This window comes from Neopsephotus bourkii, unplaced genomic scaffold, assembly GCF_033783945.1.
Source record: "Neopsephotus bourkii isolate Nb327-2 ecotype Australia unplaced genomic scaffold, CSIRO-AGI_Nbou_v1 NB_1139, whole genome shotgun sequence".
Classification (NCBI taxonomy): Eukaryota; Metazoa; Chordata; class Aves; order Psittaciformes; family Psittacidae; genus Neopsephotus; species Neopsephotus bourkii.
The window spans coordinates 1,811,888-1,830,008 of record NW_026901625.1 but is presented as its reverse complement, the minus strand read 5'-3'; the positions used below and the strand labels follow the sequence as shown (position 1 = coordinate 1,830,008).

General features: G+C 47.8%; 1 protein-coding gene and 1 long non-coding RNA gene across 5 annotated transcripts in view; one reads left to right on the top strand and one right to left on the bottom strand.

Moving 5' to 3' along the window:
* Nucleotides 1-20: 20 nt before the first annotated feature.
* On the bottom strand, nt 21-16,061 carry CAMK1G (calcium/calmodulin dependent protein kinase IG). Of its 3 annotated transcripts, XM_061362907.1 has the most exons (13): nt 15,488-16,061; nt 11,184-11,301; nt 8,182-8,310; nt 7,644-7,718; nt 6,800-6,938; nt 6,549-6,672; nt 5,942-6,017; nt 5,298-5,410; nt 4,288-4,366; nt 3,784-3,871; nt 2,224-2,657; nt 1,657-1,787; nt 21-647 (listed from the first exon to the last, which is right to left on the bottom strand). In XM_061362907.1, exons 2-12 carry the CDS (start codon nt 11,273-11,275, stop codon nt 1,694-1,696), a joined length of 1,443 nt encoding a protein of 480 aa, XP_061218891.1. In that variant the 5' UTR covers nt 11,276-11,301; nt 15,488-16,061; the 3' UTR covers nt 21-647; nt 1,657-1,693. The 3 variants fall into 3 exon arrangements, with proteins under 3 accessions (XP_061218891.1, XP_061218890.1, XP_061218889.1); XM_061362906.1 differs by lacking the exon at nt 15,488-16,061 and having other exon boundaries at nt 21-716; nt 11,184-11,414; XM_061362905.1 differs by lacking the exon at nt 15,488-16,061 and having other exon boundaries at nt 11,184-11,413.
* LOC133217437 (uncharacterized) overlaps nt 6,393-18,121 on the top strand; it is a 102,170-nt gene continuing 90,441 nt past the window's right edge. The window contains exons 1-5 of one of the 2 annotated variants that reach the window (XR_009726873.1): nt 6,393-6,654; nt 11,244-11,395; nt 11,902-12,066; nt 12,811-12,974; nt 17,078-17,213. This is a non-coding gene — a long non-coding RNA (uncharacterized LOC133217437). Of the gene's footprint in view, nt 6,655-11,243; nt 11,396-11,901; nt 12,067-12,810; nt 12,975-17,077; nt 17,214-18,121 lie in introns of those variants that run through there. The other variant, XR_009726874.1, reaches the window with a different exon arrangement.

The following is an 18,121-nucleotide window of genomic DNA, read 5'->3' as shown; positions in this document are numbered from 1 at the left end:
TATGAATAACCAAGAGGCGCTTTACAAAACAAAACTCAGCTTTATTAAGCAAGAATTTATTGTGCAATTACAGGCTTGGAAGCAGGGAACTTAAACCTTTCTGTGATTATTATCAGACACATGGAGGTGGCTAGCAGGTTGTAGCTCTCCTTTTGTAGCTGAAGTGAGAACAGTGCAGCCCGGGCAGCTGGTGGATGCCGAGCTGCTGAGTGCCAAAGCCTGGGGCTATCCAAAACCCAAGATGTGGATAGGGTGAGGATTGTAAAAATGACCTGCCACTGAGTAAAGCTCTGCATGGCTTCAGTTGATAGGATTTACACTGTGCAGTGCACTTATTACACATTGGACAACTAAACAGTATACTGAAAACGAAAGCGTATAGCACTGAGCGATGTCGTATGGATAATGTACACTGAATATGCTAGCAGTAGCCTCAGACTTTCCCTTGCCTTCTCCCAGCTTTAATGATCCATAAACACCCCGAGGTCACTGCACTGATGGATTCCTGGGACTAATGTGCTGCTCGTCACCAGTCGGTCGCTGCTCTCTGAGATGCTGCTTCCTGGCGGGACACAGCCTCCTTTCTTGCTTGCACTGTTGATGTCTGGCTTTGAAGTGCAGAAAAGAGTAAAACAGCCCTTCTGTTTCTGCAAGAGAAAGGATTTCAGTTGAGGATTGAACTTCGTTTCACTAGGCTGCTACCTTCAAAATGTGCTCTGTTAATAAGCAGTAGCATGGGGGTTAGGAACAGCTTAGATCCCTTTGTGTGCCTTAGTTATAAAGGGGAATTAGATGACTGATCTTTGGAATGGACCTTTCTGGAGCCTGTAGTAGATCTTACTTGCATTTGTCTCTTCTATTAATCCTTTGTATATTACAGTCCTGTTCTACAATCTCATCAGAAGAAAGTGTCATAAAAGAAGACAGGAGGTAGCTCATTTTACGTAGCTTTGCAGAGCACTATGCTAGCATATGCTCCACTTTGAGGAACATTCTTTATTGCAGGATCTAACAGCAGTACTTCTTACTGCTCATATACAATGTGGTACCAATCATAACAATTTAGCTAGGCCAGGATTAAGCCAAGCTGTGGTCAAGCAGGACAAAATGTTCATGGTTGTACTATGCTCAGCTACAAAAAAACATCTCCATGCTCCGCTCTCTGACAACAAAGTGACGTAAACTGACCTGCTTGGACCAAACTGGGAAAGGGAATGGCCCTTCAGGCTGCAGGGATGCCCAGCCATGGACCAGCAGCCTGTTGTCAGCCCTTTGCTCATGGTCACAACTGAGACCCAGCTGAAAAGCCTTTATCTGAGCTGATGAAGCTGTTTGCTTCCAGTGTGATTCCCACTGAGTAGCTTTGTGTAATTGTAGCACTTGATATGACAGGTCTGTGCCTGGCTTCCTTTCACATGTTCCTTGGGCAACCCTGCTGTGATATAGAAGTTGGATTCAAAGTCACCGGGCTGGCCTTAATGGAAGCTGAAAGATGTTTTCTTCCTTGAAAGATGGTTCAGTTAAGGCTTTTCTGTTGCAAACCCCCTTTGAGTTGATGTATTTAATGCACACTCACTCGGCTATCTGTGCCTTTTCCTTTTCCATGCCATAATGGGATTAAGGAGAGCAGAAGGTGATTGGATGCTGTGCACTTACCGCTGGTGATGTGAGGAGCCTGGTGTCTGCCTCCTCCTCACATGATCAGACAAACCCCAGTTTGCCCAGTGCCACAGTGAGAAGAGTGTTTACTGGTTTTCATTGGAACGAGGACTTCTGACTTGAAATGACTGGTGGGAATGGAAGAGTTGGAAGAGAAAGAAGGAAAAAAGAGAAACAGCAATATTTAAGATTGTTCTGCAGGTGAATGGAAATTGTGGTTTTAATGTAAAAGGACATCAGCTGTTGGAAGCCAAGCCTGTCACTCAGCACCAGCTGAGTAATGGGCATCAGCAGCTTTAAGCACAGGCAATCCTGGTTTCTGGAAAGCAAATATGGAGTGTGGCAGCAGAGCCCTGCTCATTGCAGGCTCTGGCAGTTCCTACAAGCACATAAACACTTGGCTGGGTACTGCTACGCAGCCATCAAAGCGTGTGCTGCTGTCCCTATTCCCCCCTCCTTTCTATCTCCACCTGGGCTGGCACCTTACGTGCCAGGCAAGTGCTTCCAGAGGTGGGTATTCCCATGCACTTTGTTGGAAGTTATGGCCGATGCCTTGATACCTACTGGGATTTTGAGGACTTTTTAAGCAGCACTGTCTCGGAGCAGAAGGATGCCTTGGTCTTCTCGTGGCCCATGCAGGCAGGACCGCAGCCACAGGAAGTTCTGCTCGGTGGGCTGTGGTCCTCGGGCAGGAGCAGGCTGCTGCCGGTGCGCTGGACGGTGGGCCCAGGCTCCGAGGGGCTTTGTGGCTTCTCCTCTCTCATTCTTGCGTCTTGCTCCAGCTGAGCAGGAGGGTCTGGACAGCCCTGAGAGGGGACCGGGGGCACTGATGTGTCCTTGGCTTCCTCTGGTGTCGCTGGCCGGGTGGCTGCCATGGGTGTGCTGGGTCTGGATGCCTCCGAGGCTTGTGAATGGGGCAGGGGGCTTTCGGCCGCTGCGTGGACGTTCATGTGGAGCTTCCTCATGTGGTGCACAACAGCAGCGGCGTTGAAGGCTTGCTGGGGGAGAAGACAGAACCCCATGGTGAGCAGCTGGGGAGAGGGGTGGCCATGAGGTGGCATCTTAAGGGGAGATGAGGGGTGGCCATGAGGGGTAAGGGTGGCAGCTCTATAGTGTGGGGCCACTGAGAGGGGTGGCTGTGACAGGAGATCATTAGGAGCAGCCATGAGGGGAGATCGGTTTGCCCTTAGTGACATGGTTTAGTGGTGGGCTTGACAGATGGGTAATGGTTGGGCTCGATGATCTTAAAGGTCTTTTCCAACCTGGTTGATTCTATGAATTCATGCCAGGCTGCGTGGGTGCTGCAGGACAACGGGAATGTCCCCCTGAGATGACTGCACAGTGTGTGGAAAGTGGGAAGTGCTCATTCCTGGCATAAACACTGTGGTTTCCATTGAGTGCAAACTGCTGATGTTTCTGGAGATGACAGCCACTTCTACATGAGGAAATCATGGAGAAAAATACAGATTTCATGGAGAAATCATGTAGGAAATTGGCAGTGTTCAAGGCCAGGTTGGATGGAGCTTGGAGCAACCTGCTCTAGTGGAAAGTGTCCCTGCCCATGGCAGGGGATTGGAACTGGAACTGGATGAGCTTAAGGTCCTTTCCAACCCAAATCGTTCTATGAAATCAGGGGTAAATTAACCACACTATGAAACAGATGCTGGCACTGAATTCTGAATGCACTTAAAATGCTGTCACACACATGGTTCCTCTGGCATTCCTTTCTCCACCTAAATTCTTGCTAAAAATCTTGATATAAATGAAGCACCGATTTATTTTCAAGGCTGAAAGGAGGAAAAGCTGAATTAGGCTCCCCAAAAGATCTGCTGATGGAGCACCCACTTCACTCCCTCACTATTAAGGGCAAGTAACCCTTTCCCCCATCCCTGCGAGGCCACTGTAGTGCAGTGTTTGTGGGGAACCTACCAGTGCGCGTTGCAGGAGGGAATCTCAGTCCCAACATACTATAAACAGTGACTGCATCCAGTTTTCAGGCAGCCCTTGCAGGATCTCAGCTTTTGGGTGCTTCCCCCCACAGCTGAAGCCCGGCGTGTTGCTAGATGACAGCAACTGGCATTTGTTAGTGGAATGGCTCTGGGCTTCCACCAGTGAATGACTTACCCTCCATTTGCTCTTTGCAAAGTTTTTCTGGATCTGAGCACTGACAGATGGGTATATGTCACGGTGGAGGGCTGTATTTCCATTAATCCTGCAGATGGGGAGAGAAGAAAATGGGCTCGTAGGCAGATGGCATTTGTAAGGCATTCCACATTCTGGAGGCAACTAACTGCTTTGTACGTTCAATCAGCAATAATTAAACCCCAAGGAAAAACAGCAACAAAATGTAACGCAAACACACACTTCAAAGCTTGGGAAAGCTCAGGGTGGGATTTCTCCGTTGCCTCTGTTTATGGAGGCAGATATGCACAAATTGCATCTTTAATTATTCATCACTTTCTTTCTAAGCACACAAGAAAGAAACACCCAGGGCCATGCGGAGGCAGGCGGTGACGTTAATAACGGGGGCTGAGGAGACACCCCTGTTCCCAGCTACTGCTGAGCACGTGGAGCCAGAGGCTGAGGCTGGTAAATCCCTGTCCATTGCTGGGGCCCTGGTGCTCTCACCATGGGTGCCGCAGGGCTTCCTCACAGGTAAACCTTGTGCTGGGGTTCTTCTCCAGTAAATGTCTGATGAAATCCTTGGCTGGGTGGGAGGGGAGGAGAAAAGCACAGAGAAAAAGGTTATTTTCTGCCTGTTCCAAGATACAAGCCTAACAGGGCCTGGCAAAGGCTAGGGGGTAAATAAAGATCACGAAGGTCGGCCTCAGGAAGGTGGTGTACTGCTTCATTACGCCATTAAAGGGAGACGTTTGTGCTGAAAGATGAAAAAATGTTAACTGGGGATGTCCCAAACTTCACATTTAACTACATTAATCTGAGTTGAATTATTCACCTAAAAAATACCTCGAAAAACCATAAGAAAGTGCAAACTGAGCAGATTTAGAAGTTGCCTTACAGAACCCTTATCCCTCCCTTGTTTTTATTCCCTTATTTTGCAGGGAGGATTGCAGTGGTTGGTGTTAAGTCCTGACAAACCTCCTGCTACTTTTGTTGTATATATCAAGGACTGATGTTCAAAACTTGCTGCTAAGGTGCTGGTTTCAGTGAACTCCGTGCAGGTGAGCTACACGAGCAGGTTTGTCTGGTGGAAGGGTGCAGTGGTGGCCAACGTGGCTCGTTGTGTTGCTGTAAGGAAGTGTGACTTGATAGGGTGAAAAGGGGAAAAGAAGAGAAACCCCAAAAAAACAGAAAAATAAGGTGAAAAGCCTGATGTTCCCTTATTTCCAAGGGAAACCTAAGCCCACTCTGAGCTCACTAGTCATTTGTGAAAATCAGGGCTACATTAACAGAGGCTTCAGCCTCTGCATTGTAGGAAGGATTCAAAGCACCCCAAACTCTGCCAGTGCAGCCTGGCCTTGCTATCATCACTCCTCTGCTGTGATGGTGGGAGCCCCTGCAATCACCTCCCACATCTGGGGGTTCACTGCTGTGTGAGTGAATCGGTTCAAGACTTCCTCCTTTCCTATCCCTGCTGGGGAAGTCAAAGATCACAGGGCTCTGGACTGCAGCTTTACCTGATGCGGAGATATCATCCCAAAACGGAGACTCAAACTCATAGTAGCCTTCCTTAATCTTTTCAAACAGTTTGGATTCAGTCTCTTCATAGAAAGGAGGATACCCACACAGCCTGGAACAGAGCAGAAAGCCAGTGGTCCTTCAGTGCTGGCATCCACAGCAGCCCGGCAGACAACACAAGTGAGTAGTAACAGAGGAGGCTGCTGTATCCATCCATCTGTCCCTCACATCTAAATGCATTGGTAAAGCTGCAGAAAAGAGTTAAAAACTTAACTGCAGCAGCAAAAGGACAAGGCCACAGCTGGTACATAGCTGCATGGTGTGGGAGGAAATGAAACAAAAAGTACCAGGGAAGATTGAATGATATTTGTAGGCAACTGGAAAAAAAACAAACCAACAAAGCATGAGGCACATAATAGAGAAAATGTGATTCCTTTCATCTCCACTCCAGTGCTTGATTCCCCACATCCCTTTAATTTCTATGCTCTAGTGAATCTGTGCAAAGGAAGAATACAGTGCTGCTGAATACGCGCAGCAAAATGGGAGGTCCAGTATTGCCTCTGCTGGCACTGCTGCTCTGCAGAGGTGTATGAAGCGATGGAGGAGTGGGGAAATAAGTGGGATGTTGGTTGCTCTTACTCACAGGATATAGGTAATGACTCCGATGGACCAGCAGTCTACGGCTTTGCTGTATGGCTTCTGGGCAAGGACTTCAGGGGCTGCAGAACAGGAAAACCAAACAACAATTGTAAGCAATAATAAATTATCCAATACAGTTTAAATCAGCAGTTTCTTGTACACTTGGCCTCTGAGGTGCCAGAGAATGGGCCAGTAACAGCCCCATTCCCCAGCTGGATTTTGTCATTGAATAGAAGTACCACAGACAATTTCTGCCTGCATCCTGAGGTTTTAACCAGTAAGCTCTGGGCCCAATCTGATGGACATTACACAAAATCCCATCGTGTTAAAATGATTTTTGTATTTTTTCACTAAATACGTGATTCATGCTGAAATCTATTGCTCTGAAAATTATCCTTTTATTTGCACTTTTGAACAATTTGAGTTTTTTTCAGTCTCTACACGCATTTGTAACCCAGTCTTTATGTGGTCCACTCACTGCATCTGTGACTAACACACTGTTGTTAATAATGACAAGGTTTTTTCCTTTCTGCTAGGCAGTGCACTGCACATGCACAACCCTTTTTCCAGACAGTCCACCAGCACAAGCCCATTCCTGATCCCTGGCTTACCAACATATCCTGGAGTCCCACAGGCAGTGGACATGATGCCGTTCTGTTCCATTTTAGACAAGCCAAAGTCCGTGATCATGATTTTGGAGTTCTCATCAGGAGTAAGGTAAAGAAGGTTTTCAGGCTGTGAACACACAGGCGTTAGAGGTTGGGATGCGTGGTAGAAAATGGGGAAGCCAGGGGCAGAGGTCGTGAAGCTCCAGTCCCATCAGCTCCCTGGGGTGCTGCTGTTGCTGAGGGACAGGTCTCACCTTCAGGTCCCGGTGAACTATCCCGTTTTCATGGAGGTACTTCACGGCTGTCAGGACCTGGTGGATCACCACACTTGCATCTTTCTCAGTGTAAACTCCTCGTTCCAAAATGCGGTCAAACAGCTCTCCCCCAGATACCCTGTGGGAATGGCAGGTCAGAAAGATGAAACAGAGCTAATCATGCTGTTGTGTTGGGCAAGGCAACTTTCTGGTCCTTTTACAGCAGAACCAGTCCTTGAGCAGCAGTTTTTTGTGAGGCTGATGGATGCTCTTGGATGCAATTTCAGGGTACCAGTAAGCATCAGTGGGAAGCCCAAGGAACTTGGGTAATTTACAAGGCAAATCCCAGCAGGTCTGAGCTGCAGGCATCCAGCAGAGTCTCCAGGCTCTGCTACACAAGCAGAGATGTGGGGTTTTTTGTGTGATTGCTTCCTTTAGCTAAATTTGCAAGTTAGCAGTAGCAGCCTGGTGCTTGGAGCTGGTGCCCACAGCGAGCTGCTTTCTCTGCAGCTGACATGTTGCCCATTTTCATTTCTAGAAACCCTGCGTGGCACAGCTTTAATTAGAAATGCTTCTGTCTCTGCCCTGCTAAACTGTGCTGAATTAATTTGCATAAATAGATCCCAATCTTGGTTTAGAAACTTGCTGCTAAAACCAGCATGAGCTGAGGTCCTGGTTAGTTCAACCCATGCGGCTCTCGCCTCCTTAGTGAGGGGTGTTTGGGCATGCAGCTTTTACATGGGAGGGACTCTGGCACGTAGGTAGTGAAATAGGGTACATCATCCTCGTCCTGCCACTCTTCTTCCTCTGTGGCCCTCAAAGAAATGGCTCTGCTGATACTTACAGCTGCATGACCAGGTAGAAGTGGGTTGTGCTCTCATAAATATCTTCTAAAGTCACGATGTTTTCATGCTTTATTCTGCAAAGACAGACCACAGAATCACACAACAGTTTGGGTTGAAGGGAGCTTAAAGCTCCTCCAGCTCCAACCCCTGCCACGGGCAGGGACCCCTTCCACTGGAGCAGGGTGCTCCAAGACCCGTCCAACCTGAACACTGCCAGGGATGGGGCAGCCACAGCTTCTCTGGGCACCCTGTGCCAGCGCCTCAGCACCCTCACAGGGAAGAGCTTCTGCCTAAGAGCTCAGCTCAGTCTTCCCTTGGGCAAGTTCACGCCATTCCCCTTGGCCTGTCCCTGCAAGGGTGTATGGCTCTGGTGGGGTTACAAACCCAGCCAAGGAATGAGGGCAGAAACTGCTGATCTGCTAATTCACAGTAACATTTATACACCTTTTAAAAAGAAATATATATTATTAGTGTAGAGCCACACACCTTAGGAAAGGATATTTGTTCCACTTTACATTACAATGTCTATATACTCACTTTTTCAGCACTGCTATTTCATTCTCCAAGCTGCTGTCCCTTGTGAGAGGAGACTTCTTGATGCACTTCAGAGCAAAGAGCTTGCCAGTGCTTCTTTTCTTCACTAGGAAAACTTCGGAAAAGGCACCTCTGCAGAGAGGAAAGGGAGTTGGATTTCAGCAGCAGCTGAAACTGGGAGAATGCTCACAGAGAGAAAGAGGAAATAGCAAGAAAAACCAGCAAGGTAGTGATTTAACTGTAAGTGGATGCTGATCATAGACCTAGAACTACATTCAAGGCCAGGTTGGATGGGGCTTGGAGCAGGCTGCTCTAGTGGAAGGTGTTCCTGCCTATGGCAGGGGGCTGGGACTGGATGAACTTCCAACACAAACTATTCTGTGATTCTATGCTCTCCAGCAGCCCCAAATTTAGGATATTCAGTGCAAGATTATGCAACATTTAGACACCCCCTTTTCCCCCTATTTTCTCTGTTCCTAGAGAAAAGCTTGATTTTACATTGTCCCTCACAAAGCTGTATTGAGGTACCGGACAAAAATTACCCCTGCAATGAAATGAAATCCCATTCTTCAGTTCCATCTGTGGAGACAGTCAAGTGAGTGTGCCAGGCTGTGGGTGAGCTTCGGCTGTGCTGGGTTTGGAGCACACCTCTGGGGGAAGCAGATGGCAAACAGGGTTTGAGCCCACACCTTGGGTGCATGCAGGAGGAGGCACCATCCATGGTCTCTTATTGACTGCCTTTCAGGGCTCTCCTGCCCTTCAACCTGTTGGGACTGGGGGAATTTGCCCAGGCCAGGTGTGGGGCTGTATCAGTAACCACATCACTAATGGATGTCTGCAGCTTGGGTGCTTGTTGGGGTAAACATCCCCCATGGGAAGATCCCAACAGCCTCCAGTCTAACTGAAATTCCTGCTTAATACAAACCCTATTTCCTCCAAGCCCCCATGGTCTTAAAGGAGTCCTTCCCTTGCCCTGGTCAGCATTGTCCCAAGGGCTGAGGTAGCTGAATTGCATGAGAGAGCCCAGTTAGGTTGCAATTTGGGTGTATCAACCAATGTTCTGTGTGTCTAAAGTGCAAAATAACCAGGTAGCATCAGTTAATATTTTCATTCAGCATTCTGCTAGTACCTGTGTACCCTTAGTGACAGAGTGACAGTGAGTGTCTTGTATGTTCCTGATAAAGGTTCTGCCCAGTGCAGCAATGAGCAGGTATTTATAACATGCCTAAAGCTCATAATCCTGTTAAAGGTCTGTCTTAGGCAGCTGAACACACGTGTCAGGACGGTGACAGTGCATACTTTGCCAGGTCAGTCCTCAGTAATCCTCATCAAATGGGCAACAGATTAATTGATGGCAGTTAAATGGAACTTGCCGCTGAGCCTGCAAAGTCAGGCAGGAGCTGGAGGGCAGAGCGAGGAGGGTGAGTGCAGTGGAAGCACCTTCTTGGTTGGGATGCTGTTGCAGCAAAGCCAGCAAACAAGGGCTGTTATCTCCTGTAATCTACTAAGCAAAGAATCCGGTGTGCTGTGCAGACAGACTGGAACATGGAGCTGTTCCTGTCTGGCACACGGTGCTTTGCTCATGTGTCTTTGTTAGCGAGTGCAGCCGGTGATGCTGCTGGTGATGGGGAGCAGGAGCCTAAGGCAGCTCCTCACCTGGCTCTGCTTTCCTCCTCCTCCTCCAGTGGGGCCCTAGGTGCTGCCGAAACAATGTTCAAGACCATTGGGGTTGTGAGGAATTGGTTGTGGCAGGACTGGTTCCTAGCAAGGAAAAAACCAACCTAAAACCCAAACCAACACCTCGAAACTCATAGATTTTCTGATGAACTTAAACCTTTGCTTCACTCAGTCAATGATATGTAATAGTATTCTCTCTTCTGACCCAAAAAGCAGGTGGTGTTGAGACCTTTTCCTTGTTTCTCCTTTTAAACTCTGAAGGCTGTTTTATGGAGATGCCTTTCAGGTTCCTCAGAGCTTGCAGGGAATAGGCAGGGACATTCCCATTAAGGTGGCTAATCCAGCAGTGGTGGATGCTGGGGGAAGATGATAGCAAGTTTCCAGGTACTTTTAGGTCCTGAATCTTCATTTATATTCTTCAGCCAGCTCAAGTGGCGCATGTGGAAAAAATCCCAATTTCTAATGCTGAATTTTCCTGTTAATGTAATAGTAGGAAATGAACAACCTACAAATCAGATGCTGGGGCATCTGTTCTATATATCTGTCCCAAACAGTTTATAATAATTATGCCCCTTATTAAAAAATGATGAATCAACAAGTTGGCTGGGAGAGAACAAAGCTTTTTTCTAAGCTCATTCCTTTGGGGAATTTAACTCATTTCTGAGGCTGACCAGGGACATAATGATTTAAAATGGCACCGAGCTCCGGAGTAGCTGTTTTTGGGGAGCTTTGCTGTGGGTTCTCAAGTCACAGAAAATGTGGCCATGACAGAACTCGCTGGTGGAGGTAATTCAATTCCACCTCCGCCACCTTGGGAATGTTGTCGTGTCTCATTCACATGAATAGGCAAATTAAGCCGTTAACTCACACAGAAGTATCGTACGACTCAAACATCCTTGTTCTTGTTTCATCCCCCAACTGAGTCAGGGTTTGAGCTAAATAGATGATGTATTATTAGGATACCTCTCTCAGAGCCATCCCTTGACCTTGCTTGACCCTGCAGCCCCAGCAGACCAGTGTGCTCAGCAGGAAAAGAGCAAAACTGACCTAAGCTGCCACTCAGAGGGCCAGGAGGAAAGGGCAGAGCTGGCTTGGAGCTGTGCTGCAGGGCTGGGTGGGAAGGAGCCGCTTTGGTGCTGCTCGGCAAGTGTGAGCCATGAATCAGAGCAGCAGCAGAGCAGTGCAGCAGCGACGGGCACCAGCCCCTCACCTCGAGACTGGGGCTTGGCTCAGTCCTTGTGACACTGGCCCAGGAGGGAGGTGCTGCCTGGGGCTGGGCAGGCAGTACCTAGCGGTGGCCCTGTCTGCAGAGCAGCTCTGGTACTTACGATCCCAGGGCCTCCATGAAAATGAATGTTTTCCGGATGTTGCTTGTCTGTTTCTTCCAGGAGCTGCTGTCATCCTCTTCCTTGCGACCCATCTCCTCCAGAGTGGAAGCAGGGGACGCTGTGAGAAGAGGAGAAGGAGAGGTGACTGGGGTGGAGGGTGCTCGCATGAAGAAGCTGGCTGGGTTCGGGATGCTGTGAGAAGTGCTGGCTTGGTAAGGGCAATCAGACTTTTCAAGCATGAGAAATCTGTGCTGGTTTTGCTACTCACAACTGCTTGTGCTGGCCGTGTCCCTGCTCCAGCCATCAGTGCAGCCTAATACCAGCTCAGCTGGGTAGGAACTGGTGACCATATGGTAATCCTGTCTTGTCAGTACACTCATTTAGCACGTGTTGGCAATTACAAATGTTTATGTTATGCTTCATATTTAGTGGTTAAAAAAGCCCTGCTGAACGGTTGCTAATTTTAACTAAAGCATCTATGACTTAATGGATTACAAGTTAGGTACAACCAGCAATGGAGATGGATTATAGTTTAGCTGCTTTATTGCTCAAATAATAAATAGTTTAAAAGAGCTCGTGACTGCAGGGAGGGGAATGGATACAAAACATTCTGGTGCTGTGTCTTGTGCAGTTTGCGCTGCTGTCACCTTTTATTTGTGTTAATTGACAGATTGCTTCTGCTCTGAGTCACAACCTTCCCCCTGCCTTTGTCTTGCAGGGAATTGATGTGATACCAGGGTGCTGGGAGGCTGCTGAGAAGGCAAAGAGGTGCCCAGCTTTGTGCCCTGTCTGCTCACGGGACGCTTGACCTTGGTCAGGTCCCAGTTCCCCACTGGTAAGCTCTTTAGAGTGCAGGCTGGGCAGCAGGGCTGTAATACAGAAAGTAACCGTGTCTGCCTGCGGGGAGCTCACTGGAGCAGTGGAGGACTTAGTTAGGGCTTACACAAGGTCTGGGAGGTGTGAAATGTTATACAAGCATCTAAGAACTCTTAATAAGATCAGGTCTAACAGTGCAGATCTAGAAGTATGCTGGAAGGTGAGAATGAAGCCCCCAGGATGGACTATGTATGAAAGTAGTGGCTTGTCCTTGCTATCAGGGTATAAAAGAAATGCACTGAAAACATCCCCAGGCAGGGGGATGCTGGGTGGTGACAGCAGTGCCCTTGGCATGGGGAGCATCCCCTTGGAACGTGGAGCACCACACTTCCTGAGAGCAGCAACGGCTGCACCAAAGCCCGTGAGCCGCAGCTGAGCCTTTGAAAGGCAAAGCACAATCTTGGGTGGAAAAATAAGTGTTTCAGGAAAGGCAGAAGTATTAAAGCAGCAAAAAAGCTGGAAGAGCTTGTTTCAAGACAGGCAGTTGAGGTACTGAGTTCCTCCTGTACCTCATTCATCTCCTGAATTAGCATGGGCTCAGGGTTTCCAGCTCCTTGACCCAATTTTTTAAAGGTTAATTTAACGTTACTGAAACCAGAATTGACTCAGTTGTAAGCTGTTGAAGGCTTCAGTCCATAAAGTCACCAAAGGCCAGTGTGCACTTGACCTTTATTTACCTTCTAGATTCTGATGCGTGTGTAACCCCTAGAAATGAACTCCTTATAAGCCCCAGCCATCTCTTCCTGTTTAGAATCAGTGCGGATCAAAAGTTCTTCACAAAAAGCCTTTCTGCCAACACCTTGAGCCCCCAGATGAAGTTTTCTTTTGCAGCCCTTTGCCCACCCCAGATCTCAACAGATCTGGACAGTCACGTCAGGAGGATTTTCAGCAGAGACACTCAGCTGCTGGTGGAAGGTGAGTTTTATCCACTTGAAGCAGTTATCAAATGCATGATACCAGTGTGGTGTTGAGTGATGGGTAAGATTCAGATGCCCTCTCCATGTCCCAGCTGACTGTCAAACAAAGAATGGGAAGTATAAAATAAACCAAACCCAAGTAGGTCAGCCTGGCCCCAGGGACAAACAGTATTTTAGTCTCTGTTCCTGTGCAGCCCTTGCACTGAAGCACAGCCCGATTGTCACGGGGGGCAGCCCAGTAGCAGCCCAGTGCAGAGGAATCCCTCCTGGGATTAAACATTCTCATGTTAAATTCCTTGTGAGTTGAACAAGTTTCTCTTTAAAAAGGGATTTTGCTTCCAAAGGAAGGTAGTACCGTGTTTTCTTCAGTCTCCTGTGAATCATCTGCTCATCTTATAGTTCCTCCTTCTGTCACTCTCCGTGTACGGCATTTGGTTTTGCTGGTATCTGGAGGGAAGGCTGGATGAGCAGCTCTGACTCCCTACACGTGTATTTGATTTCCTGCTTTCTCAGTTTTTCTGTGCCATCATGAGCAAGTCATTTCCTGCCTCCCCTCGCTTTCTGCAAGGAAGGGGAGTAAAGTGCTGCTATTTTGGGAGCACAATAATGAAATGTTTGAATTGCCTAAAACGTAAAGGTGCATACGTGCTCGGCTGATGAACACTTGCTCACCTTCCTCCTTCCCCATCTTGGATCACATTCTTCTCAATACCTATTCCCTATTCCTCTTTTGATGCATAGGAGAGTGAATACAAAGGTGCAGGACACAGAGGCCTCTCAGTCTGGTTCTGCTGTAGGATTATGAGACCTGGTTGAGCCACTTGTTGCACTTTGCAGCAGTTTGTGAGACTGCGGTGTCTGATGTATTTGTTGTCTGGGGTTTGTTATTTATTCAGGCTCTGGCCTAACAGTGTCCTGACCTTTCTCAGCACTAGTACACAGTGCATGAGTAAACGGGGTTTAATCTACTTTCATCTACTTGCTTAATTAAAGAAACTTTATGGAGTAGAAAACATCATAACAAAAGTTGGGCAAACAGACTTTGTGCTTGGACTGGCAGGTTTTCCTGCCAGGTGATGTATCCATCCGTGAGCCTCCATCACACTCCTGACATCCCTTGTTTGTCAGGTCCACCCTGGCACCCTGTGCATCCCCCCAGCTTGGTGGGCATGACTTCCAGGCATGGCAGTGGGATGCACGGACACAGCACACCCAATATGCACTTGACAAATAATGCATGATTTTGAACACCTAATGCAGGGAAGGGTCCCTGTTTGCTCTTTCACCCATTCACATAGTGCATTATTTTGAACACCTAATGCAGAGAAGGGTCCCTGTTGCTCTTTCACCCATTCACACAGTGCATTATTTTGAACACCTAATGCAGGGAAGGGTCCCTGTTTGCTCTTTCACCCATTCACACAGTGCATTATTTTGAACACCTAATGCAGAGAAGGGTCCCTGTTTGCTCTTTCACCCATTCACCCTCTGACGGTGCAAGAAGTGTGTTAAGATTGCATAATAAAGTGGAACTACTCATTAATTAGACCTGAGGTAAAGACCTTCGGAGAGGAAAGTGAGGTACTTAACACTGCTTTAATCTGTTTAGTTTCCCTCTTCCCCATCACAACAAACCAAGCAATATGCAGGACTTCAGTCTGAGAAGTATATGCTGAAAGTAGACAAAAGTTCCAATATTAATGCCTATCCTTTGGGCTCTTCTACAGACTAAGTCAATAAATGTGGCTGCTATACTCAGTCTGCTCCAGCAAATGACACATCATTGCTTAGAATGTAATGAATGTTATTATGACCTTGCTTAAATATTTCCTGAAGGAATTTGTTCCACTTTGATATCTCTCAGTAACAAACCCATCTGCAGACAGACACTCTGCTTCTGAATGGATTATACTGCATTAGCAAAATTATTGTGAGACATGATTAATAGTCTTGTGACAAAGTTCCATGTGGAGGGGGAAGACACATGCTGCTTTCATGATTTTGCCTTTAGAATGGGCAAGAAGTTGACAGAGAATATAAAATCAAAAGGTTTTGCTTTTAAAAATACACCAAAACAAGCAATCTGCATGTGAATGAATGAACTGCCAGGCCAGCCTCTGTGCTCGGGGACAAAAGAAATGGAAAACATGAGCTCGCCATTAAAAACAAATCCACGTTAAGCATCTTGTATTCATCCCACCGCTCCATCGGTCCAAAAGCAGTGCATTGACCTGAACACTTGCAAAAATCACCATTTTCATTGTAACCATTTCAGATTCCTTTAAATACTTTGGAAGTAAAAGGTGAGAAGGCAGCTTTCTATGAAACTGCTAAATATGAGAGGTGTAGGATCCGAGACTGACAGCCTGTGCAGAGAAGTCCCCCAGTATTTCCCTGTTACTAGATAAAATCCACGTAAACCCCCCCAGGTTAAGCAGAATCCCACCTGCTTCCCTGCACAGCGCAGGCAGGAAAAGCAAATGGCTATTAAGGAAATGCTGTTTTGCTTACCCAAGTCAGCCAAACAAGGGAACTTCTGTCCGCTGCTGCCTCTGCTCGGCTCCCGCGGTCTGGAGGGATTAGAGCTCGCCTGGGTGCTCACGGGCAGTGGGGAGGAGGAGATGCTCCGCTGTGATGGTAACCAGGGAGCTCTTCCAGAGGAGTAAATTGCCAGTGGGTGTGCGTGCACGTCGCTGTGGATAACGGCAGCGGTACCTGGCAGCGCGGACACGGGAGCACGAGAGCTTCACCGGGGGAGACTGAGCTGCTGCTGGGAGAAGCGGAGCACAGTGAGCAGCAGCGGCTGCTCCTCACATGTACCCAGCTGGTACTGAAATGCTCCTGGGTGGAATGCAAAAATCATTCGCCTGAACCAGAGAAATGACTTCTTGGTATTAACAAAAATCATGGAATCCCAGACTCGTTTGGGAAGGGAGCTTAAAGCTCCTCCAGCTCCATCCCCTGCCACGGGCAGGGACCCCTTCCACTGGAGCAGCTTGCTCCAAGCCCCTGTGTCCAACCTGGCCTTGAGCACTGCCAGGGATGGGGCAGCCACAGGTTCTCTGGGCACCCTGTGCCAGCGCCTCAGCACCCTCACAGGGAAGAGCTTCTGCCTAAGAGCTCAGCTCAGTCTCCCCTCTGGAAGGTTGAAGTCATTCCCCTTGTGCTATTGCTACATGCCTTTGTGCCCCATTTTCTTTTGTTGGGAGTTCTGCGGGGCCACACAAGATGGACCAGGATGGGGTTTTCCACCAGGATGCTCTGGGACCCCAACCCTCTCACCTGCAGCACTGTGAAGATGATGCTCCTGCTCCCCACCATTTGTACATGGCACGTTAAACCATGGAGAAGAAGCACTGCAGCAGGGATCAATCTCCATCACCAGAGTTCTGACTGTTTTGTACCATACAGTAGCTCTGTTTTGACTTTCAAAACCTCCGTGTGTGTGTGTGCCTTCCCAAGAAGCACAGCACATATGAATACAGGAAATAATAATTCTTTGAATTTTCTCTATAGTGGAGAATTTTTCAATGGCAATAACAACTTTACTGACTGCACTCCTCTGATTTACACTGCCATCTAGAATAATGCATGAAAGAAGTACCCATCATTGTGCAGTTTAGTTTTATATCAGGAATAAATCAACTCTGAGGCAATACTAGAAAATCACATTATTTTTCTTAATACTTTTGTCTTCAGTAGCTTCATTCCCTGGCGATGGCTGTTGGTTTTCTTCATTTGTTTGCTGCTGGGCTCCAGCCCTGTAACTCTGTTGTGTTAGGGACTGTGGTCAGAATTCCTGGATGTGGATTTGAATGTGAAGGTTTTCTTTAGTGCCAGCTTTTGGTGGAATCTGCATTGATCTGATAGCTTGAAACCTTTGTGCCTGTGGTGCTTGGTGCCCTCCTGTGCCCGGCTGTGGGCTGCTCTGCTGCTGTGCCTGAGAAAGGTGCTGGCCACTTCTGCCTCTTGTTTTCATTCCCATCTATTGATTCCACTTTTAAAACATAAAACCAACCGAATGCTTTCAGTATTATTGTCTCTACAGTGCTCGGTTCTCAGCTTATTTCTTATTTTATACGATTTGGTGTCTGATCCCAGGGTTTTGTTTGCCTTGCGTGGAGGAGAGGAGCGCTCATTGCCCAAGCACCAAGTTACCTGCAGGGTGCTTAAGGGGAAATGAAATGAAAAACGGTGTGATCCAACCTAAACCATCAATGATTCTTTGGTGATAATGCAGTTGGGAACAAAAGGGAAGCGTTTACTGCGCTCCAGTCCTTGGAGTTTGGGTGGTGTTATCAGGCACTAGACAGAAGTAGGAAGAAACTTGCCTGAAAACAGGAAAGCGGAGTGGGGTTCTGCAGTACATGAGAGCTGCAGCGTTCCTCACATCCACGGCGTTCAGAGTTTGGCCTTCAGAAACACACTGAGAAAAGCACCAACAAACCAGTGCAAGCAAGGAGGAGAAGGTCCCTTGTGTGCTTTGCTGTGGGAAGAATCAATTGAGATGGCGGCTCTCGACCTTGCCTGATAGAAATCCGGGACAACAGGCAATTCAGTTCAGGGACTTTTCCTGAGCTCTCAATGGGCTCGAGTTAAAATAGCAGTTATTAACCAAAGCCATGCAGAGCAAGCAACAATCTAGTTCTTAATGGCATGAATCAGACGTGAGGAGGTGTGATGGAAACAGGCAGTGCAACATGCAAATCACAGCAGCCCGTTTGCAGAGGTGTTTGAAAGGCACCGTTAGCCCTGAACCTGTTCTTCTGCTGAGAAGGGACCTGGGTGCTTCTGTGACAAGTGACAAAAGGAAGTATCTCCTGAATACTCTCCGTGGTAGCAGGGCTGTTTGTGCAGGAGGCACATGCACAGGGGTTTTCAAGCAGAGAGGTTTTGAGATGTGATGCTCCGAGTGTAAATACAAACTCAGAAAGCAAATCCAAAGAATCAGTGTTGGCAGTCTCAGGGTTTTCCAGGAACTGGACTCATGGGTTGTAAATCCATGGGCCTGGCAGCACCAGAATGAATGCAATCCCACATGGCTGTGCCAGCCTTGTCCCTGCCTTTGCGCTGCTGTAGCATCTCTGGAAGTCCCTGGCTGGTGCCTGCAGAGAGCACTGCAGCACAGCCAATGAAACCAGCATG